The sequence below is a fragment of the Raphanus sativus genome, chromosome 4, assembly GCF_000801105.2.
Source record: "Raphanus sativus cultivar WK10039 chromosome 4, ASM80110v3, whole genome shotgun sequence".
Taxonomy (NCBI): Eukaryota; Viridiplantae; Streptophyta; class Magnoliopsida; order Brassicales; family Brassicaceae; genus Raphanus; species Raphanus sativus.
In genome coordinates, this window is record NC_079514.1 from 11,672,214 (window position 1) to 11,699,539 (window position 27,326).

At 31.3% G+C, this 27,326-nt stretch overlaps 4 protein-coding genes across 10 annotated transcripts; all 4 read right to left on the reverse strand.

Moving 5' to 3' along the window:
- Positions 1–1,805: 1,805 nt before the first annotated feature.
- Positions 1,806–11,073, reverse strand: LOC108849304 (two-component response regulator ARR14-like). 2 transcript variants are annotated; one of them, XM_018622853.2, is made up of 6 exons: positions 10,827–11,073; positions 10,522–10,674; positions 10,077–10,442; positions 9,892–9,968; positions 2,296–2,883; positions 1,806–2,196 (listed from the first exon to the last, which is right to left on the reverse strand). In XM_018622853.2, the coding sequence occupies exons 1-6, from the start codon at positions 10,996–10,998 to the stop codon at positions 2,041–2,043; spliced, it is 1,512 nt and encodes a 503-aa protein (XP_018478355.2). In that variant the 5' UTR covers positions 10,999–11,073; the 3' UTR covers positions 1,806–2,040. The 2 variants fall into 2 exon arrangements, with proteins under 2 accessions (XP_018478355.2, XP_056863049.1); XM_057007069.1 differs by having other exon boundaries at positions 1,809–2,196; positions 10,068–10,442.
- A 1,128-nt stretch (positions 11,074–12,201) lies between these two features.
- On the reverse strand, positions 12,202–14,662 carry LOC108848824 (uncharacterized). 3 transcript variants are annotated; one of them, XM_018622270.2, is made up of 7 exons: positions 13,978–14,662; positions 13,649–13,845; positions 13,311–13,554; positions 13,121–13,206; positions 12,933–13,027; positions 12,611–12,835; positions 12,202–12,465 (listed from the first exon to the last, which is right to left on the reverse strand). In XM_018622270.2, exons 1-6 carry the CDS (start codon positions 14,323–14,325, stop codon positions 12,612–12,614), a joined length of 1,194 nt encoding a protein of 397 aa, XP_018477772.1. In that variant the 5' UTR covers positions 14,326–14,662; the 3' UTR covers positions 12,202–12,465; position 12,611. The 3 variants fall into 3 exon arrangements, with proteins under 3 accessions (XP_018477772.1, XP_018477771.1, XP_018477774.1); XM_018622269.2 differs by having other exon boundaries at positions 12,202–12,835; XM_018622272.2 differs by having other exon boundaries at positions 12,202–12,832; positions 13,978–14,660.
- A 633-nt stretch (positions 14,663–15,295) lies between these two features.
- Positions 15,296–17,699, reverse strand: LOC108848497 (probable polygalacturonase). Of its 4 annotated transcripts, none has more exons than XM_018621882.2 (6): positions 17,505–17,699; positions 16,923–17,234; positions 16,725–16,845; positions 16,452–16,626; positions 16,288–16,358; positions 15,296–16,195 (listed from the first exon to the last, which is right to left on the reverse strand). In XM_018621882.2, exons 1-6 carry the CDS (start codon positions 17,508–17,510, stop codon positions 15,549–15,551), a joined length of 1,332 nt encoding a protein of 443 aa, XP_018477384.1. In that variant the 5' UTR covers positions 17,511–17,699; the 3' UTR covers positions 15,296–15,548. The 4 variants fall into 4 exon arrangements, with proteins under 4 accessions (XP_018477384.1, XP_018477382.1, XP_018477383.1 ...); XM_018621880.2 differs by having other exon boundaries at positions 16,923–17,245; positions 17,501–17,699; XM_018621881.2 differs by having other exon boundaries at positions 16,923–17,245; positions 17,505–17,698.
- Positions 17,700–20,951: 3,252 nt separating this feature from the next.
- Positions 20,952–22,693, reverse strand: LOC108848854 (vicilin-like seed storage protein At2g18540). Its single transcript, XM_018622306.2, has 3 exons — positions 22,533–22,693; positions 21,999–22,420; positions 20,952–21,275 (listed from the first exon to the last, which is right to left on the reverse strand). Exons 2-3 carry the CDS (start codon positions 22,407–22,409, stop codon positions 21,105–21,107), a joined length of 582 nt encoding a protein of 193 aa, XP_018477808.1. The 5' UTR covers positions 22,410–22,420; positions 22,533–22,693; the 3' UTR covers positions 20,952–21,104.
- Positions 22,694–27,326: the final 4,633 nt, after the last annotated feature.

The following is a 27,326-nucleotide window of genomic DNA, read 5'->3' on the forward strand; positions in this document are numbered from 1 at the left end:
TCCGACCGACTAGAACCACTACACTTATCTCTTAGGGGGCATTCTATAGACTCAAACCATTTTTAAGAGTGGTTGATGGGCTTGCTATGGATTAGATTTCATGTACGAAAATCCAGCTTTAACATTCATTATTAGTACTTACTGGTCAATCTTGTTTTGGCTGCCAGATTTCTTGGTGGTAATACCATCAAATAAATTACTAAAATATCTGTAGAATAATCTCTTGAGAATCTTTGAATAATTTCAAACTCTTTGAGCATCTTTACAGGGATTTCTTCTGAAGCCCTATCCCTTCCTTTGAACATTTGTATATATATAAACCCTCAATGACAACTCAAATCTTTACACAGTTTTCTTTTGAACCTTTTTCACTTCCTCCACTTGTTCGAGTCGATTTTCTACTAGTAAAGCTTAGTTTTGTTTTTTGTATGCGAAAGGTCCCATGTCGAATTGGAAACAAATCTGCGGAATTTTCAGTCTTCATGTAAATTTCGCATGATAGAAAAAGGACTGGTCCAATATAGATCGATAGGTAACCTTGATCAACATGTTACTGATCATTAAACTATCGTCAATAAGTTACCTTGCTTTTGTTTTTGATGCTAAGAACGTATAAGAAATGTTATCCCATTTCTAAAAATGGTTAAGGGATTTCTCGATCCCAGTTCTGCGTTCTTTTGCCTTTTTTTTATGTTTGGTAAGTTCTCATTTCAATTTGAGTTGAAGTTGACGAACCTGAAATATTTTCAGTGACTTCATTTGTGATTTTTCATTTGTTATTTATGAACAATTTTAAGGTTGGGTATAGAAAGCCATTTCATTTTATTAATATCTCATTTGGGTTTATTGTAGCGTGCGTCTGATTATGGACATGAACACATTTCGATAAAAAAATCACCACGGATAAGGCAACAAACCAAAACTCAGTGAGCAGATTTTTAAGATGAAATCACCACTGCACGGGTTGGTAATTAGCTACCTTACTTTTGAATATAGAAAATAACTTCGTTTTCCAACTTACTCTTTTTCAAGACTTTGATTCTCTTTTCAAATTTGGGTCTAAATGGACGAAATTGTAAAAATATTCAGGGACATTTGAAATAACTATTAATCATTTTCCACTTTGCTTAGACCATATAATCTATATTTGGGTTTAATTAGTATTATAGTATGTAGGTTGCTGTAGCGTCCGATTAATCTTGGAGATGAGCAAGCGGATAAAGCAACATGCCGGAACTCAATGACCATATGTGTACACGACATGTTTGATATGGTATAATCGATGAAGGGTTATTGTCAAAACTTCTTTACGTCGATTTAGATTTGGTTCACGTTTGAGACTCTTTTTACTGAAAGAAAATATGGAAATTTAATTATTATTGGTGGAATAGATACCTTTGTTTTTCTTTACGTTGCATCAAACAATGTCATAGGTACCATTTTCCCTTATTTTTTGTTAGTACGTAGTTTGGTATTTTCAAAATATATATGTACGTCTCTTCTGTTTTGGTTATATTTGTAGCAGAATTTTAGAGTCATTGATTGAATGAGTGTTAGTTCTTGGATTGCGTAGGAAAAAGAAAGGTTGAGATATATCAGGCCTTTATAATTTATTAGGAGTTGTTTGTTCATTTTATGGCAAAATCCCGCACAGAGTGTGTTTTTAAGATCAGTCACACAAAAAAATCGCGTATTTGGTTTGTTTTGGTCGTTTATCCTTTGCTTATACAGTTTTCTCTTTAATTTATATCTGGATGCAAAGAAAGGAAGGGGCAAATTTAATCAAAAAGAAAAGAGGTTGGTGAGTACTGAGTACATTTAAAAGGTATGAGCTTACAACGACACATGTTAGTTAAAAACTGTAACAACTGAAAAAAATCGAAGTTATTATTCAAAGTAAATAAAGCAACCTAGTTGTTTACATCACAAGCAATCCCTAGAAAAAAACGAATCAACGAGAATGTAAAGAAAACTCTAAACCCTAGAAAGTATATAAAACCCTAGAAAAAGGCAAGCAACACAAGCAATTGTAACTCGTTTTCATGCTTGGTCCCGATCTTGACCCATCTTATCCCTTCTTGGAGATCCCCGTCTTGGATTAGTTTCAGGAAACCTATTCTCATTTGCTAGGTTAGACTGTTGCTGTTCAGGGCATAATTGTTGTCCATTGAAATCCATCAGTTGTATATTTTCTTTCTGTATATGATACACACACAAAAGAGCACTAAAGATATGAATCTGCATAACGTCTATTAGATAATCATGAAAATTCTAAGATATATATGCTGTTTTCACCTTATCAAGAAAGGGATTATGTGAGAGAGATGAAGGAAGCAAAGGTATGTGCACCATGGATGGTGCATGCACGTGCTGTTGTTGATTGCCCGACACCTGAATATCGTTGAAACGCATTGTAGTCGCTATCACCGACTCCTCTAAGGGGAACAAATTTATAGGTTCCAAGTTTTGCGTGAGCCAGTTAGTGATCAAGTTTCTAACTCCATCGTCCTCGTCCTCGTTAAAAATCAATCTTTCTTCAATGTTCTGATCATTGCATGGGAACTCTGAGATTTGTTGATGAGAAGTGTGAATTTGGTGAGTCGTCACTAGATTTCTACTGGATGACGCGACAGAGAGTCTATCATAATGATTTCCAGGAGGTGACACGCGTTGCGTCATGAGATTAAGGCTTGTGTTGTGCTGTTGAAAATAAGACGGTTGAGGAATGTTGTTAACATGATGTGTTGGAAACTGGACATTTCTTCCCCTGTAGAGCTCGTTTGATCTTTCTCCACTAGACATTCCTCGTTCTTGTGGAGTTATTAACGATCTGTCGTCGCTTTTGTTTTGATCATTCTTCTTCTTCAGACCCATCCGGAATTTCTGTACACCCAATTTAGAAGAACTATTAATGAAATACATATGTTAAAAAACAATAAGGATTATTTTCGACTTATTTCCTTTTATTAGTATTCTCTTAGTATGTCATTTTGGTGTGTTTAGTTCCATTAATCCGATATAACTGCATTCACTAACTAGATGAACTCGTCCTAAGAATCGGTTCTTAGAATCTAAACTATTAAAGGGGAAGAACAAATAGTGCTTAGCCCTTAGTTTTACACAAAATTTACCAATATATGCCATTGGATTAAAGTCAACGTTTTGACAATATTAATAAACCGACAATCACAATTATAAATTATTATATTATACCATTCAATTACTAAACCATTATTTAACCACAGTCTTATTAACACACACGTTCTTCTCTTATTGAACTTACGGTTTAGTAATTAATAGAACAAGATAACATGAAGAAAACCAAAACATCGAATTCAAACCAAAACCAAATTACAAAACTATAATTCACAAACCAACGAATTAAATTGTCTGCTATCTGTTCATCACATCAGATTAGTTATAAAGAAATGCAGAATCAAACCATAACATTAGATAGATACAGATATATGTCATATAATAAGATCATAGTTTATACATATCAATATTACAATCATATGCAGAATCAAAACCAGTATTAAACAAACACTTGGTATTCAAATTCGGTACTTTACACAATTTTAAAAGGATGTTTGTTTTAAAACTCGGATAACAGTTTAAAAAAGTAGGTTTGTTTAAAAATATGAATATCAGTTTTAAAAAAAAATTGTTTGGAAACATGAATAACAGTATAAAAAAGATTTTATATTGTGTGGAAACATAAATAGCACTATATTAAGAAAATAATGAATTTATGTTATTAAAAAATTGGAAATCTATTATTTTATGAGAAACTATCTATTTGTGTCAACTTTAAAATTTACGAAATGAGCTAATCTAATTATCTAAAAATATCATTTGTCTAAAATAATCATAAAGCAAAATTTAAAATTTATATACATATTTCAAATCAAAATAATAATTTAAAGTTGATTTATATTAAAAATTTATTTAAAATATACGTATATTTCAAAAAAATATTTTTACTAAAATTATTTCTAATAACCATTATTAAAAAATGTTTTCAATATATGTGATTATTGAAAATATAAAATATGTGATTATTTATATGATAGTACGTATAAAATATTATTAATTATATGTTTGATTTGTCAAAAGAAAAATTATATGTTTGATGTGTTTTTAGGGAAAAGATATATTGTGAATTAAGGGTGAACGTACGGGTACCCATTCGGGTTCAATTTAGGTTTGTTTGGGTTTTGGGTTTTCGTGGTCAAAGATTTCAACTACATTCGGATATTTCTAAATTTTGGTTCGGATTCGATTCAGATCTTTGCGGATTTGTTCAGGTTCGGATAACCCATTTAAATTCATTATATACAGTACTTTAAATTTCTCAAAATATATATAAAAATAATATATTACATATAAATTTGAATAACATTTATCAGAATACCTGAACTTAACTTATAAATCGATTTGATTTAAATATTTAGATAGAGAATCAATAATTATGTTAAGTATTTTTGGTGATTTGAGTATACTTTAACTATAAAAAATCTACATTTTAACTACTTTTTATTATTCTTCAATTTTATAATATTTGATGTTTTGTTTTAGTGCCAATTTTTTTTTAAATTATACTTTTTCAAAAACAATTTAAAGATATAATTATAAAATCAGATAACCAATTATAAAATCTAATTGGCTAAAAAAATTGAAATAAAATTAAAGTTAACTTTGAGACCTCAAAATTTCATATTGAAACAAAATACTTCTTCCAAAATATCATCTATAATGAAACGGAGGAAGTATTTACTAAAAGTAATTAAATAAATAATTAAGTAAACTTTTCAAATAAAAATGGACACAAAAAGTTAAAATATAAAAACTTAAAATATAAAACAAAACAAATTAGCCTCTCAAGTATAATATTGTATACAAAAAACCACTATTTTTATTTGACATCTTTTCACCTCTTATTTGTAATACTTTATAAATACTTTATTTATAAATTATACATTAATAGTTTAATTAAATTTACAAATGAAAGTTTCAACAAAAGAAGCCACCAATTGGGTAAAAATAAATAAAACAATTCGAAGCCATTTCTTGATCATCCCATGGCTGTTTAGCCATAAATGTAAATTTTTGCAACATTGTCATTGATTTGCATCTACTATCCCTCCAAGTTAAGTGAGCAAATTTCTTTTTCTTTTTTTTTTGGAAAAAAGACTAACCCAACAAGCTCTGCAAAATTGATTGAACCACTGAAAAGTCAGATTAATTGGTTCGAGATGATAAAAATACCACACTAACAAAAAAATTCTAAGGAAATAAATTATTTCAGCATTTTGAGAGGGAAAACTCTTCTAATAAAGACGGCCCGTAATTATCAGTATAAAAAGCAAAGATGGAAAGTTGATGAAAACGCTAGAGAAATAGAAGATGGTGGCAGTTACTACTGGTACGGCCGGCACGGATTGGATATTTGAGGTATTTTAAAGTATCTAGATCCGAATCTTTATTTGTTGTAACCATGTTTTTACTATCTTTATCCAAATTTGGAGTTCTCTGATATCCAAATATTAGACATCCTTCCAAAAGTAATAATATTCAGATCCAAATTTAGATCCTTAAAATAAATAAAAAATAATATTAAAATATATAAAATATTAACGACAATTTAAAAATAAAATTATATATGATATTATGTTTACTATTACAAAATTTATATAAATTTATATATATAATAGTGTAAAAATAAAAATATAACTAATAAAATTAGTTTATATATATATATATATATATATATATATATATATATTCCTATTTTTGAAATAATTATCAATAAAAATTACGGATCCTGATATCTGGACTAAAAATCAAGATATCCAACATTTTACTATCTGGATTCGGATCCGGCCTCTCTGGATATCCGGATTTCAGAGCGGTTCCAGATCGGATCTCAAATCGAATCCAAATCTCGGATCGAATCTGAATCTCGGATTGAATCCGAATCGCGGATCGAGTCCGAATCGCGGATCGAATCCGAGTCGCGGATCGAATCAGAATCTCGGATAATAAGTCCCAGGCCTAACTACTGGACATAAAATTTAGAATCCGAAATCCGAACTGAAAAATTTATTCTCTATTCGATTCAAATGTAGAAAACCTAAATGGATTTTGTATGATTGTATAGAACATATCATAACCTGAAGCTTTATTAATCAAAACAGAATTGGTAATCCGAAAAATTTGATATTAGCAAGTATTTCAAATACCAAATTTAACGTTTAATGTTGATATGATATACAGAAATAAATATAAATTTTAAAATAATATATTTTAAATACCCAATTAGTTAGAAATAAGTATTTCATAATTTACTCACTCAAATAGCAAGTCTACTCTATCTACAAGGTAATGCATATTGTTTATAAAGACTCTTTGTTTTTATGTTTGATTTAACTTTTTATTGTTTTTTTGGTCTACTTTTTATTGTTTTTTTTAACAGTTTGGTATGTGTTGCATTAATTTCTATTCAATCTAAATATATAAATGACTTGAACTATTTCACTTATTTCCAATTGATTTTAAATTGAAAATCCAGAAAGCCAATGTTGGAAAGAAGATCTCACATTGGAAATATATATGAGACTTCGGCTACTCTAATTACTACCAATTGGTTTTAAGTTGGAAGCCCAATAAATTTATCATGGTATCAGAGTCCACACTATGACCCATTGATCCGGTCCGGACAATGGTTCAATCAACCCAAGAGGGGTATGATGGATTATGCGAAATTAATGGTGTGAGATTAATGGTTATAAGCACCATTGAGGGTGATTGGTTGGGTTGTAACTAGTGACTTTAACTTTAATTTCTATTTACAACCACTTAAGTTACCAATCGTGCTTTACATAGTTTTTAAAGTTAAAGTCAATAAAATAAATAAAAAATAGTTGTAGAAACCTTATTTTCTAAAACAAAAAATATGGTAGTAGGAAACTATTTCCTTTTTAAAATTATTATTGTAGGAATATATTTTCTTTTCATCATATATCTTATTTAGTTTCCAAAGCTGTACATTAGATACATCTACATCAAAAAATTATAAAGTCTAATATCTACAGTAAAATTTCTAAAGCTATAATCCAACCACTCGGCCCCATTATCTCGAGGAAAGTTGTTGAAAAGAAGATTCCACATTGTAAATATATATAGGACTTGAGTAATATATAAGGGATTTGGACTACTCCACTTACTGTCAATTGATTTTAAATTAGAAACCCAGAAAATTTATCAAACAATGTACATATGAAAGAGGGTGACAGCAAAATTCTGGTAACTAAAAATTAAAGAGTGTGACAGCAAAATTCCAGTGGAGTCCAAAACCAAACAAAAGTCTCACATAGAACTGTAACATCTCGATTTATGGTATATGGTTAAAGGCTTAATATAATTGATTTGTGTATCTATATTGCTAAAATATACTTACATTTTGATCACACATCAAGAAATATAAATTAATTGTGCTCGAGTTGGAATAGTGTAGGATGACCTATCGAAAAGTGATTGTGATACCGTATGAATGAGACTAAAACAAATGGAAATTTTTGGTGATTGCATAGTCAATAAAAAATATCTTTAAGCCTCCGAAAGATTAACATGTTGCCCATCCCGTGTAATGAGGCCAACATTGGAGTAAGTGGCCATAGGAGATCCATTAGTCATGGACGGTATGGATGTTACAAGTGGTATCATAGCCAAATCCAGAGTGTGGAGTCATATGTGAATTCACACTAACATGGCTGACGATCCACAAAAACTTATCGTCTCTTGATACTGAGATGAAAGGTTTGATATGAGGAATTTTGTGTTTACATGACTACAAATCTCCTTAATTCGATTCGAGACAAATTACTATGGTTTGCTGGGAATGACCAGTAACCTGGTTGTTTAATCGACTTTCTCTTTGGAGTTCATTTTTTTGCCTATCTTCTACATAGAGTAGAGTCTCTATAAATTAATACTCGATAGATTAATAATTTCTATAAATTAATAAATTTTGTCGGTCCCAATTTGGACCGGTGTAAAATATGATATAAATCGATAAAATAATAATATAATTTTTTTTAATACTCTCATGTAAATATAAAGTCTCACTAGAATCATAAATTAATAGTCTATCTATATATTTTTTTATATAAATAAAAACTAAATATTATATTGTTGGTTTATATTCACAATGAAAATAACTATATTTTTTTAATATTTCAATATATTCTGATACTATTTCATAGAACTATATCGAAAACTGCATGATAATTCTATGAAACATAAAATATACACCAAATAAGATAATAAAACAATATGAAAATCAAATTTCAAAAATTTAAATAATGTATATACAGTAAAATAAAATATATCTTTTTATTTTAGAAATAAAAATATTCAAAACAGAAAAAATCTTTTTTGTCATCGACTAATACTAATACAGAAAAAATCTAATTTTTTTTGTAAATTAATATCTCTATAAATTAATAAAATTTCAAAATTTGAACATTATTAATTTATAGAGGTTCTACTGTAATTGTTTCGAGTTGTTTAATTTAAAATACATTCTTAAGATTCTTAGGGAACATATGCACATTAATATATATAGTTTATAGATTGGTAAGAGTTTACAGAAGATATCGATGCTATTTATAGTTTATGTTTACAATTTAAAAAAAAAAAATCTAATTAAAGGTTTGTATAGGAGAGATTCTCGAAAACTTATGGAAAGCACATCTATCTTATTAAAGTAGAAGTACTTTAAGCTTTTGTTTGGTAACAGGGATAGGAGTCTTTAAAAATTAAATTTTGTTTGGTAACAAAAATAGTAGAGAATTTTGTATTTTCCTTATTTAAATGATAGATTTAAGTATTTAGTGTATTTTCCTAATTTAAATAATAGATTTCTTTAATAGAATAAATCTTAACCAAAATAAATTTCCTAATAGATTTTTTGTTAACATTTAATTTTTTTCAATATTTATTAATAAAAATAATAAAATAAAAATCACACATCAAAATCAATTTATATATCATATAGATAAAATATAAAATATTTTATTTATAAATTGTTAGTATAACACTTTTATAATATAAGTCCAATTAGTTGTAAATATTAGATTTTTATATGATACACTGTGATATAATAGACGATTAAAATCATATAATATAATTATTTAAAGTAATATATAAAATTTTTGTTTTAAAATGTTATACTAACAATTATGTAATACATATTAATTTACATATATATATATATATATATTATCATTAGAACAAAGAAAAAAATTGAGTGAAACCAAATATTTATACGGCCACGGATCAAACTATAGAAATAAACAACAATGGCGTAAGATTTTTTTTTAACAAATTTATTTTAATTTCAAATATGTTTATATATTTTATGTATTTATAAATTATTTTATTTGTTATTAAGAATGCTAAGATTTTGGAATTAGAAAAAATATGACCCATCTCTATATTATTTTAATTAGGAATTTAAAATTTATATCAAAATATTTTTTAAACTTTTAATTTTTATTATAACTACAAATGTTAATTTTCAATCTAAATTTATGTTTAAATATTACAAATATATCATTTATAAATAAAAAAAAACTAAAAACATAAAATAAAATACCTGCCCGGTTGGGCGGGTCAAGATCTAGTTATTATTAAAGTTGGGCATGCACTAGGATATCTTTATATTCATGTCTGAATCCATATCTTAATATCCAAGATGCAATTTGGGGTATCATATATACATAACAACAATTTATTTATGTAAATTATTGCATAAGTTATTTTATTTTTTTGGCTTTCTGAAAATATAATTAAGCACTGCTGTGGTGGTAATATAAGAATAAACGATACCTGGAGATGGCTGGCTACGTTTTCTCGAGTGAGGCCACTAACATTCATCCTCTCTAAAATTTTCTTGGGTACAACATCTGCATGAATTCACATTGTTCAAATATATATATTTTTAAAAAATTATATATATATATATAGAATAAATCAAACCCGAGTAACTCTGAACCCTAATGTACCTGACTGACCATTTCTGCTAAGGTAATTCACTGCCTCCAAAAACTTGCCGTTAAGATTATCATCCCACACCACTCGCCTTTTCTTGGTGGCGGAATCACGATTATGATCTGGATCCTCCTCCTCGGTTTGTAACATGTTTCTTTTTCTCCTGTTAGGGCTTCTTATGGTGGAATCTCCCACAAAGGATGACTTCTCACCTGCTGCTTTCTCTTCTGCCTCTTCGGCAACCGTGACACTCCTTAGTTTCATCTTCTTTATCAAGTATTTGTAAATCAAACGTAGATCTTCTGGTCTTATCGGTTTTATGAGATAGTCACATGCACCGTTCCTCATCCATTTGGTCACAGATTCTCTTGAATCGTCTTGGGATGTTACTGCAAAAAAGAGTGTTTTATTGTTATGTTTTTTTATCAAAAAATTCAATGTAGACGGACTTTAAAATTATATGCTTACTAATAATTGGAATATCTATTTCAGATTCATTTTCCGAGATTAACCGGAATATTTTCCCCTCTAAAGTGTGTGCTTCCATTATAGCAATGTCGAACTTATCCCAATGGTTGCGGAGTAGATACATAGCTCTTTCCTCGTCGTGGGATGTAGTCACTGCAAAAATACACGATTTATGTGATTATAACATCAATTAGGTTAAAAAAATACTGAAATTAATCAAAAACATATTGAAAATTATTTATGAACTTCATCATCACTTGATCAGTTCTAAAATCTCCAAAAAAAAAGTCAATCAAAATACCTACCTACGTAGCCAAACTCTTGGAGATGTTTCTCCAATATATGGAGATATTGTCGATCTTCACCAAACAATAACACCCTCAAACCCTCGGGAAAGTTGCCAGAAAACATATTGGGAGAGTTTAGTAGATCCCTATCTGGACCACCATTTTCGTCACCACCCCATTTCTCAACCATTTTTCTGATGATTGACGGCTGCAGGAAAAGCTGCGTGTTTTTATGATGTAGTCCGGTAAATTAGCCTAAGATGCTCACCCCCTTTAAAGCAACAAAATTCTGATATTTATCTCAAACTATTATTTAACATTTCTAATTTAATAACGCGTCAAGTGGACCCCAAAACACATTTTAGTAACAGAATATATATATATATATATATATATATATATATATATATATATATATAATTTTTTATAAAATTTTAGTAAAATTTTATAAAATATATACTAAAATTTAAAAATAAAATATGAAAATAGTTTCAAAAAGTATTTTAGAATTATAAAAAAATTGAAAAAAGAATTAAAAAATCGAAAATAATATTTCCAAAAAGTAAAAAAATTATAAAAAAATTTAAATCTGAAAACATATAATCTGAAACTATAAAAAATGTTTATTTTTCATTTTTTTAATATATTTAGAGTATAAAAATTTGTTGACCTCTTAAATGAAATATTTTGGTCATTTTCTTATTTGTGTGCTATTTCTGTGACGAAAACATAGAAATAGAAAAGATCTATTTAGGACAATTGCCTTTTTATTTTATTTTTTAGAATTAGTAACCGAATATTTGATAGGGAGACTTCGTATAAAACTGAATATTTTTATAATGGATTATATATATATATATATATATATATATGTGTGTGATATTTTCTAGGGGTTTTCACTCTGTTCTGCTTTTACTTTCTTACTTTTTAATATTTTTGGAATGTTCTTAATAACTTGTTTTAAGTTCAAAGCTAATTTAAGGGCAAAAGTTATATTATTATTTCTGAAAAAAATCATAACGCGTGAAGCTTTTCTTGTTCAGATTAGGATTAGTATGAGAATTTAAAATTAGGATTATTTATAATTTTGCCCGTAATTATTATTTTGAGATTTATATTAATCGGGATAATCTATTTCTGGTTCATTTTGGCGCCAAGTATTTTACTTCCCTTAAAAAAAAAAAGTATTTTACTTCCGAATGGAAGATTAAAAGAAGGCGAGAAAGAGGGAGTTTGTGCGGGGTACTTGACGTGGTCAACCTTGTTGACACCAAGTTCTAATCCTTCGCTAAAGAACGAATCAAGGAATCATGATTACACTAGTCTCAATGTAAGTAGCGAAAGCATATTCATGAAATGAAAATACATTTTCCTCTAATTCAGGACTCTGAAATTTATCAAAGATACAAATTTTTCTTTACTAAAGCCTGTTGAAAATCGTTACATACGGCATGCTGTGTTTCAGTTCAGCAATCAAAATGTATCACAAAAAGTGTAGAGCATCTCAACATTACAAAATGACTATTTAAGCTCTCCTCAGAATCCTTATTCAGGGAAAAGCAAAAGACTAGTTTCAGTAAAGCACACTGGGAAGGAAGATCAAGCTACAAATTCACAAACCATCTTCTGGAAATGAAACAGCAGACTCTTAAATCGCCTGAAAAAACATGGAAGAGTTTGGTTTGCTCTTCAGTGTAAGGGAGACTATATATAATATGTGAAGTACAGAGTAGCAGATAATGTGTCTGTCGATCAAACCAGAGCCAAGTCGATGGTCAAAGAAAACATCTTTTCGTTATCACCTCATTTGTGGCCGTTGGAGGTGAAGAACATGTAGTCAGGATGATCAACTTGCAGACGCTTAAGCCATTTGTCTGCAGCTTGTTGCAAAGACGAGAGCTTTTGGGACTCTTGAGCTCTGTTTTGGTTCCACACAGATACTTTAAGCTTATAAGATGCGAGTCCAAAAGTAGGCAACGGTACCACCTTCACGGATTGCTTAGTATCACTACAACCCATTGAACCTACTTTCAATACATTTACACAATACTGAGTAAGAGATCCTGCTAGTTCTTGACAAATAAACACAATCTTGTCCACATGAAAAGCATAGGTTATACTTACTTTGAGGAGGTGGTGTTGAGAGAGAGTGGAAAGTTAAAAAGCATGCATCGAGATTTTGTAGTGTTGGACCAACCGGTATTCTGTATATTGGATACCTACACACCGAACAAATTAAAAGGTCACCGTTTCAAGTCCATCCATACATATTCCAAAAGTAAACCATCTCAAGAATCAAGAGGGAGACGTACCATGAGACAGAGACCCAACTTGAGGGAGAAAGATCACAGCTCCGGTACGTCATTAGCTCAGGAAACCTTGAGGCGAGATCTGATACCTAATGTTTATGAAAACTTTTTGTTTAAAAAATGTGAAAAAATTAAAATCAATGAAGCTATAGCTGTCTTTTTGCTTTAAGGAGGAAGGAAGGAGAGTTTTTACTTTGTTAGCGAGAGGTTCACGGGCAAAAGGAGGTTCATACTCCAAGTACTCAAACAATAACCGTCCATGAGGGTTGCTGCTGATCTCAGTCTCTCCACTTGACAATGAACCGGTACCAGATTGATCTCCCAGACTAACTCTATTCAGTTCGCTGATACTCAAGTCCACCGCATTCTCTAGAGGCTTAGCATGTTTAGGTAACTTATCAAGCTCACTAATTTCTTCACTATCTTCAACTGGATTACTATTTCAAAAGACAATAATCGAAGCGTTAAAGATAAAAACAGAAGAGTTCAGTTATTTCGTGTAATGAAGAGAAAACAGTAGAAAGAACTAACCTTTCTTTCTTAGATGGGTCAACTAGTAGATACAACTGAATGCCAGATAAGTAAGGAACATAGTACTGGACGGTGGAGTCGGTCCCATGCATATGTAGAGGAACACCAGCACCGTACGCACTCCATTCCGCAAAAGACTCCCACAGATCCTCCAGAACAAAGTATGTACGGCACTCAGATTCACACCTGCTCCTCCTCTGTAAAAACGAATTACATCAATGAGAGTTAGTTTTAAATTCAAATCCAGGTGTGACCAAAACTCTATTATTATACAACAATTAACATTTCTAACTAACTCTAACAGAAAAGAGTTGAACTTTTTGTCTTACCAGGGGATGGGGATGAACAAGGGGAGTGGTGTGGTCCAAGAACCGATCCAAGTTTGACCCCTCGCTCCTACCCCGACCCGACCCGGAAGATTCAGATGACCCGACGGATACTTCCGACCCGGAAACCACCGCCCGATTCTTGCTCCTAGCCTGAGCTCTTTTCCTCAGACGAGGCGGCGGCATCGAAGCAGACGAAAGCTCCTTATCTTCTTCTTCTTCTTCTTGTTCTTGTCGTTGCTGCTTCTCCCTCAACTGCTGCTGCATCCTCCGCATCGCCGGCGGATTGTAAAACCGGTTCTCACCGCGGATCGCTGACCTTGCGATTGATACTCCTCCCGAACCCGACATTTTTTTGCTGTTTTTTACAAAATCGAACAAACCCAAACTAACAAAAAAAAAAGCACTAAAACAAAAACAAAAAGACACGAGTAAATAAACTGTGCTTGGTTCTGTCTGATTGAGTTCGAAAGTCTAGGGTTTAGAGATTGCCAAGATGATGGATGCAGAAACTCGATTTTTTATTATTTGTAATCACAATAGAAGAAAATCATGGACTCTATATTATCAATTTTTATAGTGGCATAGACTCGCTCGATAATATTTAAGAACAAAACTATAGTAGTTGAAACAGCTGAAAATTTAATATTTGCAGAAAAATGTGGCGAAAAGAGGAAGATGGTGGGAAGTGAAGGGGTGTTTGTGTTTGGTAGCGAATAGTTGTTGACCCAATCACCTCTTCACTATTGGGCCAGGCTTTCATACCAGGCCGACATAATTTATTTGTTCTCTCTCTTAAGATCTTCCAACTTGTACTAAAAGTCCGACGGGTGACCATTCTGGAATCAAGAAAACAAATAGAAAAAAACATAAAGAATAAAATTGTAGAAATAAAATTGCAAGAACAAAAATGAATTGTTGTTTTATCTAAATAAAAAGAAAAATTATTCTTTGTAAATGGTGATTTTTTTTAGGAATGTTAGAGAATACATTATTCCTGTAGTTCTTTGGTCACTATTTATACTCTCAAAGTTACAACCTTGACCAACCATTATTAAACATAGTTCACTAGTTGTTGGAGCATTTCCAAGGGTTCACTATATTTTCTACTCTAAAATAGAGTGACTCTATAATAGAGACAGAGTTTGCTCCAATGGTACTCTATTTTAGAGTAAAAAATAGAGTGATGAACAAAAAAAAACAACTTACTCTATATTTGGAATAAACCTATTTTTCACTCTATTATAGGAGATGCCTTTAGGAGTTTGTTAGCTAAAAACCAGAGAATTTGAGAGAAAGAGAAAACAGAGCATAGCTGATGTTGATGCAAGATCTTTTTCTTAAGTCATGTGAATAAATCTCCACTGCACAAAATGTTATCAGTTACACATGAATGAAGAAATGAACCTGTACAGATATATGAATCTCACAAGCTGCAAATATTCTACACACTGTTTTTTTTTTTTTGGGAATAAACAAAAAAAGAATCTGACCTTTTTGCTAACTTAACAAAACCAATATGAATCATGGAGCCATGAGCTTTCTTTCTTGTCTCCGATTAAGTTCCCGTTTCATCAAGCCACAGCTCTGCCATAAGAATTTCCATAACTCTCCAGCTCGGAGCAGGGTTCAGGGACCACGGACTGTGAAGAGCCCTCCACATACAAGCATCTCCAAGAATCATCATCAGGAGAACCAGAGTTCGTCATCGACAGAGAGATATCCGACAGCACAACCGAAGTAAAAGGAGACTCTTCGGTTCCAAAGAGCTCTCCTGCGATGGTTATGTTCTCTCCAACAATGCCATGTAACCTTATGTGACTCACTAGCGGGAAAGCATTTTCATCGAAACCCGAATCAGGGTGAGTCCCAAAGCTACCGTTAGCTAGAAACGCAGTCCCAACGTTAACCATATGGATGTTGGAAACGTCAATCTCTTTAATGTAACCGCCTCTTCCTTTTGTTGTCCTAAAAGCGATCCCGGACAACGAGTCGTGCATGTAAGCACCGCGGACCACGACATCAGATATGCCACCAGACATTTCACTGCCGAAGGAAATAGAGGAACCAGAAGCTGCTCTGAGGTGAACGTCTCGTATCTGGACATTAGCAGTAGCTCTTGCGTACGAGATACCGTATTGGTCCCAACCACTTTTTAGCGAAATTGCGTCATACCCCATGTTGATGTTAGAGTCTTGGATGCACACATTATCAGAAGAATCTTGAAAAAAGAAAAAATAAAAACATAGTAAGGTTTCATTTATAAAAGCCAAGTCATATAATTTTCACTAGGCAGAAGACATAACAACTAACCAGGGACAATGCCTATGGTATAAGGAGATTCTGGAGAAGTATTAGCTGTTACTCTATGAATGTATACATGACTGCACAAATTAACTGACCAGAGTCAACATTTTACCAACATTTCTAAAATAATAATAATAAGAAAAAGGGGGATTTTCAGACACAATCTTTACCTGCAATAAACCGTATGGATAGTATAAGCAGGAGCATTCAAGAACGTAAGATTAGAGACAATGACATTTTCTGAAGAGACAAACTCGACGAGATGCGGTCGACTGTACTTTAAAGAATGAGAATTAAACCTATCCCACCAAAACAGGCCTTGACCATCTATAGTACCGTTATCACCTACGAACAACACATGGAAACGTAACGTTTGAGTTTTTTATCTAGCGGTTAACAAAAAAGAAATGAAATAAAAAAAAGGATCAAATCATGTATAAAACCTGTAACTACTACATCACGTAGCTCATATCCGTTAATCAAGCTCATGTGTCTCCTCCCCGGTAGATCAATGCCTCGTCCGTACGATGGTAACGGATCAACGACTTGCCAATGCGATGGATCCTACATACACAGAAGCAACAACAGACTCTGATATTCAAAACCATCAACGACTAAAACCATCACACAAACACACAAACCTGGGAGGCAAGAATGACGGCGTCTCTCTCGAGGAAGAGAGTGAGGTGACTGGTGAGATTGAAACTGCCGGTGAGCCACCGTCCGGGAGGAACGTAGAGCTGAGCGCCGCCTTTATCGGCGAAAGACTTGAGATAGAAGACAGCATTCTGAAACGCGACCGTGTTCAGCGTTTTACCATCTCCAACCGCACCAAACTCCAGAATCGAGACGCTGTGTGGCCTCGAGTTCGGTCTCCGACCAAGATCGCATACGTTTCCTGCGCCGTGGCTACGAATCAGACTGATCAATGCCAGAAGCAAAACTAGTGCCACCTGACACAACACTTGAAAAGAAACGTATATCATCAAATAATCAGCATAACATGATTTCAAAATTCAGATCGGATCCATCGAATTGATGGAGGCAACAATTGATGGATTAGACTTTTTTTTAAGCTTTGACTAAATAAAAAACATTTGAATCAATCGGAATCAACCAATCTCGGACAAGACAGGGTCACAAGGAAGAAGGACAAGAGACTCTTAGCAAAAAAAAGGACAAGTGACTTAAAAGAAGTAAACACAATAAGAAAACGTACTTACTGGCATCTTTTATTTGTTAAGTAATAGCAAAAAGCTGTCAGAAAACGAACAGAGGAAAAGCTAGGAACTTTACGCGCCAAATGCAACCACTCGATCGTGAGAAAGAAACAGAGAAGGAGAGCCAAGAAGAAGAAGAAGAGTTATGACCACAGAGACCAGAGAATTTTCTTTTATTTTTCTGATTGAGCAAAGAGTATAAATGATATAGTGGAAAAGAGGGATTATTAATATTTTTATAGTATTATATAATATAATTCCATAAAATATATAAGCAAATAAGGTAGGAAAAGATTAACGCCAAAATGACAGCCTTTTTGATGCGGATATGAAGAAAAGATGGAGAAGAACAGAAACATGACAGGTGGTAAAATATAAAATTCTATAGAAGGAAGTAAATTTAATTTTTAAAAAGATTAGTTTTATCATTAGTATCCACTAATTTGCAATTAATACCTGCTTGATTGGCTACTAAACAGTTTTAAAGAATAAACGTAACGTATTCTCGCCGACAGATCTTCTACACACCAGAGAGAGATACGATAGCGACATTTTCTTCTCTCTTCTCACCTCACATGGGAGAAAAAAGAAGAAGAAGAGACAAAAATGGCCGTCTGAAATTAATCTTTTTGTGTTTTATTTGGAGAACTGTATGTGTTTGGTCTTTTCTCTTGTAATTATTTCCTTTCTAGAATAAATATGATTTTAACAAATATTTGACCTTTCCAGTGTTTTGGTTTTATTATGTCTTTTTCATTGTTCAGTCGCGGTCAGTGGTACACTATTATTCATTGAGGAGTCAAGTCCTGGTTGATAAAAAAAAAAGGAGTCAGTCCTGGTATTTTTATTCAACATCTTACTCATGTTTCTTCTTCACAGACTAAACATCTCTGTGATGTGTCTTCCTTGGGTATCTCAATTTTGAAAAGATATACAAAATGCTTTTAGACTGATAGCAAATTCCAGAGCAACATTACTTACATTTCATTTACTTTTTACTTTATTCATGAACTTTTCTTCTGTTAACCTGCCGCTAACTCTTTTGTCATAATCAAATAAAGTGTATCCAGTTCTAAAACAAAGAGATGATGAACATATGATGTAATTTCTTGTTTCGAGGACTATATATTTCTAGGAGATTTTATTTATAATGTACATATGTTCAAGAACTTTTTTCTTTTGACGGCAAGATGTTCAAGAACTTAACTAATACTCCCACCATATTTTAATATATGTCGTTTTATATTTGTACACAAATACATAAATTAAGAAAATAATTGATTTCTTACATTTTCTAAATAAAAATACTATTAATTATTTATCTAACTATATTCCAACTAATAATAAAATAGAATATATATTATCATTGATTAAATAACATTAATTGTTAATAAATTTTATAAAAAAAAACTAAAAACGTTATATAATTTGAAACAAAATAAAATTTTCGATATTAGAAACGGAGGAAATAGTGACAAAATAATATAATTTGAATATATTATGTCAAAAGCATCGACATTTATAAATATAATATAATTTAAATATATAATTTGAATATATTTCCCTGTTCTTTTGGTGAACGCCAAAACCAGCGGCAGCGACAGAAAATTACAGTGAAGACGGAAACAAATTTAACGGTATGGAAAATTAAAATTGACGCTAGTAAACTGCTGGGAGTGCAAAATAGGGAAAACCGCTGTCGCTGAAATACCCAGCGTTCATTTTCCTCCTCGCAATCAACCGCAGCATCCAGAAAAACAGGCTGGCGTCGCTTCATAAATGCTATGCTGGCCGTATTTTGCTGTGATGTAGTTTTAGTTTTTAGTCGCTGCCGCTGGTTTCGGTGTCCACCAAAAGAACAGGCCCATTGTAAAAATAAATAAGAGGATGAGCGGTTATAAACAAGAGAAACAAAACTAGTAAAGTTTGAAATATACAGAAAGAGCATTTGGCACTAAATGAGGGAATATAACGAAGTAGACATGGGCATCTGGATCCTCGGACCGGTCCGGGTCGGGTTCGGGTCGGGTTCTATCAGATTCTTCGAGTTCTGAAAATTTAGATCAATATAAGTAACTGTAATTTTTAGGGTCAGTTTCAGGTCGGATCTTATCAGGTCTGGTCGGTTCGGGTCTATAATTTTAATACCTGTAAAATATTCTTAATTTTTTAGGTCCAAATCGGGTCTGGATCGGGTTTAGGTATTTAGAATCTGAAAAATACATGACATACCCGAACTCACTCAAATTTAATTAATATTTGTTATATATATCTAAATATTTACAAAATAACTTAAATTAAACTATTAATAATTAACATAAAACATTTTTAAACTCTAAATTTTATATTTTAAAGCTTTATATTTCTTAAAAAATTACAAAATAATAATAAATATTGTTAACAAAAAATATTTCAACTAAATAAAAAATAATATATATAAAACAGAATACAAAAAAAAATCATAATTTTGGATATACATATTTTTAAGTCGGGTATAAATCGGTTCTTGTCGGATCAGATCTATTCGTGTTGGTTCTTTTCGGGTCCGGGTTTATTCGGATCGATTTTCTTCGGGTCCGAATCTATTCTGGTAAAAAAAATTTAAACCCAAAAAATACTTGTAAATTTTCGTTTCAGTTCGGGTCGGATATTTTCGGATTGATTCCGGGTCGGGTTTTTGGGTCCAGATTAAAATGCCCATGCCTATAACGATGAAAGGAAACCGTGGTTGGGAGAAGAATGGAATACTCAAAGCCATGTGGCTGAATGCTAAATAGGCTCCACTTCTATCATGCTCCTAATTTGCCAGCCTGTCATTTTGTCTGTATATTTTCCCTCAAATGTTTTATTTTGCTTATCACTCATTCATCAAAGACTTTTTCTTGTAACTGCGCTCATTCATCATAGTTTATTCATATGATAGTTCAGTTTTGTTTCTATCTTCTTTTCCGACGTCAGATTGTTCAAATTTCTTTAATCACAATGTTACAGAAAAAACGTAGAACTATACATAGGACAGGAGTATAACCAGACTTGGTTCATTTTGAATTGTTTTCATGCATGATAGACCTTTGAGTGTGCTTTCTTGCACTAGTCGATTAACACATTCAGTATGCTTTCTTGCATGGAAAAAGAAATCACATTTTTGAGTAATCCTAACATGAAAGCATATGGTAAATAGTACTATTATTACTCAAATAGCATAATTGAACAAACAATTACAGACAATGAAGAAACCACAAGAGAAAGGTGAGAGGCAATCATTTAGCAATTGGAACCATATGCTGCATACCACCCAGTCTCAGGTTATTACTCAAATGAAGGATCAAGAAACTCTTCAGCCTCTCTCTCCCGCTTACCATTAATATCAACGATAAGCACAAATCCACAAGCGTGGATAAATTCGTGGTATAATGTTTACACAGGAAGCATGTACTAAGTGGTAAACAATGAAAAGAAAAGTTTTCTTATTATTGACCAGTTTTTAAACTTCATCCACCAACACTCTTTATGTGCTAAGAAGTAAAGAGAGTATGTCTGCAACAAAATGACCAAGGTGGTTGTTTTCTCAAACAAGGATTCAGAAGAAAATGGGATTTGGGTTTAGAGAGTAGTGGAATCAACCAGGGCTTCCGTAATCTTCTTCTCCAGTTCCTTTGGCTCGATCCACAGAGAGCTTTGCTCATGCAACAGCTTCTTTCTCGCTTTCTTCTTATCTTCCCTTTTCAGTCCCGTCATTCTCCAGAACTCCAGCTTTTCCTCTCTTTCTTTCATCTGCAATTTTTAAACACGAATCCCGTCAATCAGATTACAACTTGCAAGAAAAGCAACAGACCATTACTGGTTCGAATCTGGGACTAAGAGACATAAGGAACTCAAACTAGAATCAGAAATGAATTTTATGAATCACCCAGTACACAGTTGACAAGAGTGTGTGTGTGCGCTACAGTGTTTCATCTACCTCTAAACTAATAAGTTTCACTGCCTTCAAAAAATAAGGTATCCATCTTCTGTCCGATTAACAGAAAAGAGGTCAAAGTCTCTAAATACCAGAACAACAGCTAAAAAATGCAGAGATTTTTCTATGGTTATAAGATTCATCAAAACCTCAACTTGAGATTAAGCAACACTTATCCAATCCCATATCCATATAACTTCACCAGCTCTAATTCAAAGATTTCTCTTCAACTGGTTGATAACAAAGCAAAAAATACCCTTTTACTTAACAGTGAATCCAGACAAACTGTTTTACCCTATTTTATTCAAGAATCATCTCACAAACTAGACTTACCTACTTAGTCAAAGATACCCTTTCTATTTACGAAGCATAACTATGAAAAGTCTTAAACTTTCAAGAGGCTAATAACACTTTGATTCTTCTTCACACACCATACAAACCATTTGCCCTATCTTATTCAAGAACCATCTCAGGCACCAACTTGATCAAAGATCCATCATAGTTTCCACTACACAGAGAAAGAAGAAAACGAATCGTACCAAAGTTCTCCTGAACTCTTCCTCGAAAACCTTACGCTCCTCAGCTCTAACCTTAGCAGCCTCAGCTTTCAAACGCCGTCTCTCCTCATTAGCGGCACGCTCAGCGAGCAGCCTCGCCTCATCCTTACGCTGCTTCTCCACCCTGAGCATCTCGATCTCGTGAACGTAGTCTCTGCGATACAGGCTCACTTTCTTCGCGTACTCTCTCCTGATCCGCGCGAGCAATCTCTCCGCGTCTTTGGGGTCCTTGGGAGCCTCCCAGCTCCCTATGTAGCTCTCCGGCTCGAGGAAACTGTGCGTCTCTTGGTGGGACCTGTGGTGAGTCGCTTCCGAGGAGAGAGATCGGAAAGAGTGTTTGGTGAGAGGGCGTTGTTGGTTGACGAGACGGCTTAGTTGATTGCAGAAAGACATTGTGGAGGAATCTGAGGGTACACAAAAGAAGGATCTAAAAGGAGATTCGGATCTATCGAGAAAGATACAACGGGAGAAATGCGAAATTAGTATTTGGTGTGAGAGAGAGAGGAAGAAGCTTACTTGAGAGGGATGAGTGTGACGGAGATTAGCGACCGTCTCAGTGAGAGAGAGAGAGAGTCACGGCCAAAAACAACAAAACGGCGGTGCAACGGCGTTAGACAGAGAACATAGCGTTTTAGGGTTGGGAGGAAACAAAAAGAACGTTTTTTTTTTTGTGTTTCCTAAGACAATGTCTAAGTTGAGTGTTACAATTTTAAAAAAATTTATCGACTAAAATGACCATGGTGATTATTGGTTCTGGTTTTAAAATTTACCCCTAAAAGTTTAGTTGTATATAAATTGGTTGTATCCGTAAAATTGTTACTATAGATTTTTTGTAGAAACTTTTGTTATAGTTAAATTTTTTTTAGCTATAAGTTGTAAGCCGTAGATATTTTAAAATAAAATATATGACGTATATATAAAATAATTAATTTTTATCAAGTAAATAATTTATATTAATATTTTTTATAAATTATCAAAGCTTAATGTTATTTAAAATGTGATATATAAATAATAGTTATGTTATTTAAAATATTTTAATAATTTTAGAAACACCCAAAATTAAATTAAATATTTAAAGATGTTTTTAATTATGATTATCTAATTTATTTGATATTATAGATAGTTTTTTATTTTACATATTCTACAGCATATAAAAGAAAGCTTTAAATTTTTTACCGAAAATACTTAAGAAATTTTTTTAAATTTTTTTTGTTGTAGCTTTAAAAATAAAGTTAAAAACGATTGGTAAAAAATTATAGAAATTTGATGTAGTCTTTAACTACTAGAAATAAAATTACAACATCGTTGGTAAAGTTTATTGATTTAAAAATAAATAAAGCTAAAGCAAGAAAATAAATGTCAACCAATCACGCTTTATATTATGAGTGGTAGAAATCAGTTATAGAGTTTCAAATTTTTTGTTAACACTACCTTATTATTTTGATTAAAAATTATTCAAATTATTATACAAATTCTATAAATAATTATTTTATTTATTTAATAAAAATGTAGTTTTATACGTTCTATTTGCACCACATCGAACTTGGTTAATCTTAAATCATATTGAAGACGTCTGATTAAATTTCACTATTTACTAGGTGGATTGACCACAAATATGTGTAGGTATTAATACAATTTATTAATTATATGAATATATACTACTTATAATCGTATGTAAAATTTATATCTATAGTTTTTGTTGAAAGATTTATTGCTATATAAATATATATATAGCATATTGTCAAAAATATTCATATGAATCGATAGTCTTCTTAAATATTACCACAAAAAAAACAATTATATAAATATAAAATAACTTTTAAAATAAAATATAAGAATAAAGAAAGACTAGTAAGACAGATTAACAAGAAGCAAACTACAAATATAGATTCCATATATCATTAACACTCACTGTCATACATATATATGATTAATCAATAATATTGAAATTTGTTTCTCAATTTTAACTATACATAGTATACAGTATATCTATAAACAGCAATAAAAATTAAAATTATTAATCAATCAAACTATAACAATTTTATTATAGTTTTACCTATGAATGATACATAAAATAAATACTTAAATGATTTCTATTTTAATATATAGTAGGATTTGATGATAATCATATTTTGTATAGATTGAAATTTGGTGTAAAACCATTAATAAATTATTAATCAAATGATTTGACTAAAAGACTTCCACTTAAATTGTAGATTTAAGCAAACAAAAAGAAGCTTATTACTAGTTACTAATGTTAAACAAATCCAGCTACCTAATTAAGGAAACATGGGCAAAATATCTAGTAAATCCATCACAAGTTTAAGAGAATACCATGGGGAAGGATAAACCAACGTTGAGAGATGAAACGTGCGGTGGCTTTGAGGTGATTGTATCGATGGTTCGTTAGAGCATGATTAACTCCGGTCTCTTATCCGGGGCTCTTAATTCATGACGTGATATCTTTTTATTTTTATTTTTTTATATTTTTCGGATAAGAGACATTTCTTATATTTCTTATTTAAGAGATGATTTTTAGATTCTTTTAGTTAAAATTTAAGAAAAACTAAAAATTATCTCTTAGTCGAACTTAAGAACTCTATTTAAGAGCTGGTTAATGATGGTCTTACATTTATCTCTTAATTATGCTATTAGTTACTTGTATATTCGTGAGTTGAAAGACAACCTTTTCCACTAGCAAATTCTGAGATGAATATCAAATATTATTGTGTGCTGATCGAGCCAGTTGGAACATTCTCCTGCTGCGGTGAAACTTCTATAAATTAATAGGTTGGGATTACACCAAAACTATAATTTTTTATTAATTTGTAGAGATTATTAATTTATCGAGATACTAATTGAACCAAAACTCAATTTGGAATTATGAAATTATATTAATTTATAGAGATATTAATTTATATATTATTAATTTAAAAAAGTTATATTGTATCTTTCATTAAAAGAAAAAATACAAAATGTTGCCTAAAATCGGACTTTAATCTAGAATGGGACAAATGGATGAAAAAAAATCTGTCACCACCAATTTTAATCTACATGGGACAAGGGCTATGTAAATGACGTTTTTGCCATTAATGATGGTTCAACCTTAGCCATCAGATCTTATTTCTGTGTTTTAATCTTGGCCATCGAATACCATTTATCTTTTTTTTTAAAAAAAATCTCAACCATGTGAACAACTCAGAGCCACACAATTTTCTTATCTCATTTTCTCATTCGACTGAGTATAACTAGTATAACTCGTACAACTAAATATGTTAAAAATTATATAATTGATATATAAATATTATAATTTATGTATAATATATAACCACTAGACACAACTATTATATCATGTTTTATATAACAAATAAACAAACAAATATCATAATTGGTAGATGATGACAAACATTTCATATATATTTTTTAAGATTTTCATATTGTTGTTAAATTACTAAATTATACTCTTAATTTTACATTATATACTTTATACTTTTAAGGGTTGTTAATTATAGTAGCCATATTGTTATGATAAACAAACATCGAAAATATTTTTACAAACCTGTAAAATATTGGTTTAACTTCTACAACTAAACATATAGACGAGTAGTACTGGTACAACTGATACAACTTTGACATTTTAGAAAATGACAAAACCAATTTGGTATTCCATGTGAGAAAAACAATCAAATATCCTAATTGGTATGTGTTCGTAAGTTCTCTTAATTTATTTATATTTTTGAAAAAAAAATTCAAAAAATATTACACAACTCCATAAGTTTACATGATCTACCTTATACTTTTAAGGTTTGTTAACTTATTTGTCCATTTGGTTTTTGAAAAACATTCATGAAATGTATTTTTACGAAATTGATGATTTTATTGTAACCGGGCAAAAGCATATAAACATAAATAAGTGGTACAACTGATGTAATTGTATTTATTATGTGGTATAACTACTTTTTTCGATTTCACTGCCAATGTACAACTATGCACAAACTTGTACAACTAAAAAACTAATACAACTATGTACAGCCGGTATATAACTAAAAAACTGGTACAACTACTTACTATTTTATTTAGTATTATTTTAAAGATGCATAAATGTTATCATTTATGTATAATATGTAGCTACTATAATTAACACAACTAGTAAATCATGTTTTACATATGAAATAAACAAACGAATCTCCTAATTGTACCTGATGCAAAAATTACATCTTTTTGGGGTTTGTTAACTATATTAGTCATATTATTATGATAAATAAACATCAAATGTATTTTTACAAAGCTCTAAAGTGAAAATATTGGTACAACCCCTAAACCCAAGAGATGCAAACAATTGATATAATTTTTTATTATATATTAGATGAGTATTACTGGTATAATTGTGACATTTCATAAATTGAAAAACCAATTTGATATTCCATATAAGAAAAAAAACAACAAATATCTCAATTAGTATGTACTCAGAAAGTTTCTCTTAATTTATTTGGCCTCGAGAACAAAAAGTTGAAGATGCAAAGTTGTATTGGTTATTCACATTTTAAATGTACCATTTATACTAAATATATGTGTTAGAGTTGCATCGGTTATACTAGTTATAAGCATTCGAGTCGTACCAGTTATATACATTTTAGTTGTACCAGTTATATTCTTTTGTAGTTATACTAGTTGTATCAGTTATACTCTTTTTAGTTATACTAGTTGTAGCAGTAATACTCTGTGTTCTTCATTGTCGTGAATATTGTACACTGATGAGAATATTCGGTTTAAAATGGTAGAAAATTGGTTGAAGAGGATGATGGGTTGATCGATTTGACCAAAGATGATTATGGTTGATAGATTTGGAATGAGAATGATAGAACCCAGAATCTGAAGAATTTTTTTTTTTAAATTCTAATTTAAGATGAGAGAAACATGAATGGAGAAAAAAAAGAGAACAAGATAGATAATTGATTATGAAAATGGTGATTGTTGATGAACAATATGCAGACTAAGAAAGAGAATCGTTTTTAAAAAAGTTGGGATGAAAAAATTGGATGCAATTGAACCATCTGGTTTTGAAAAGAGGGAAGAACAAAAAAAATTAGGGATTGAGAAAAGATCCGACCCGGATCCAAATGATATTATCTGGATCGAATTTTGAATGGTTGGGTTGGTAATTTTATCAACTTTTGTAAGGATAATGGTCATTTCTCTACTTTTTCTATTTTTAAAGAAAATGAAAATTAAATAAAAAAAAAGAGGTCTATTGCAGATTTTTTTGAACCCTTTGTCCCATCCCAGCATTTGTTCCCCTAAAATCCCACT

Bases quoted from the DNA above. Each gene is read 5' to 3' on its own strand.
- LOC108849304 (XM_057007069.1), bottom strand. From the start codon at position 10,998: ATGGTTGAGAAATGGGGTGGTGACGAAAATGGTGGTCCAGATAGGGAT. The intron at 10,675-10,826 runs GTAGGTATTTTG...GTATTTTTGCAG, and splicing joins CCAAGAGTTTGGCTACGTAG to TGACTACATCCCACGACGAG. The intron at 2,884-9,891 runs GTATCGTTTATT...TTGGGTGTACAG, and splicing joins ACGTAGCCAGCCATCTCCAG to AAATTCCGGATGGGTCTGAA.
- LOC108848824 (XM_018622270.2), bottom strand. From the start codon at position 14,325: ATGTCGGGTTCGGGAGGAGTATCAATCGCAAGGTCAGCGATCCGCGGT. The intron at 13,846-13,977 runs GTAAGACAAAAA...TCGTTTTTACAG, and splicing joins TTGTTCATCCCCATCCCCTG to AGGAGGAGCAGGTGTGAATC. The intron at 13,028-13,120 runs GTACGTCTCCCT...TTCGGTGTGTAG, and splicing joins AGTTGGGTCTCTGTCTCATG to GTATCCAATATACAGAATAC.
- LOC108848497 (XM_018621879.2), bottom strand. From the start codon at position 17,267: ATGATATACGTTTCTTTTCAAGTGTTGTGTCAGGTGGCACTAGTTTTG. The intron at 16,846-16,922 runs GTTTGTGTGTTT...CTGTGTATGTAG, and splicing joins CCGTCATTCTTGCCTCCCAG to GATCCATCGCATTGGCAAGT. The intron at 16,627-16,724 runs GTTTTATACATG...TGTTGTTCGTAG, and splicing joins ACGTGATGTAGTAGTTACAG to GTGATAACGGTACTATAGAT.
- LOC108848854 (XM_018622306.2), bottom strand. From the start codon at position 22,409: ATGTCTTTCTGCAATCAACTAAGCCGTCTCGTCAACCAACAACGCCCT. The intron at 21,276-21,998 runs GTACGATTCGTT...TAAAAATTGCAG, and splicing joins AAGAGTTCAGGAGAACTTTG to ATGAAAGAAAGAGAGGAAAA.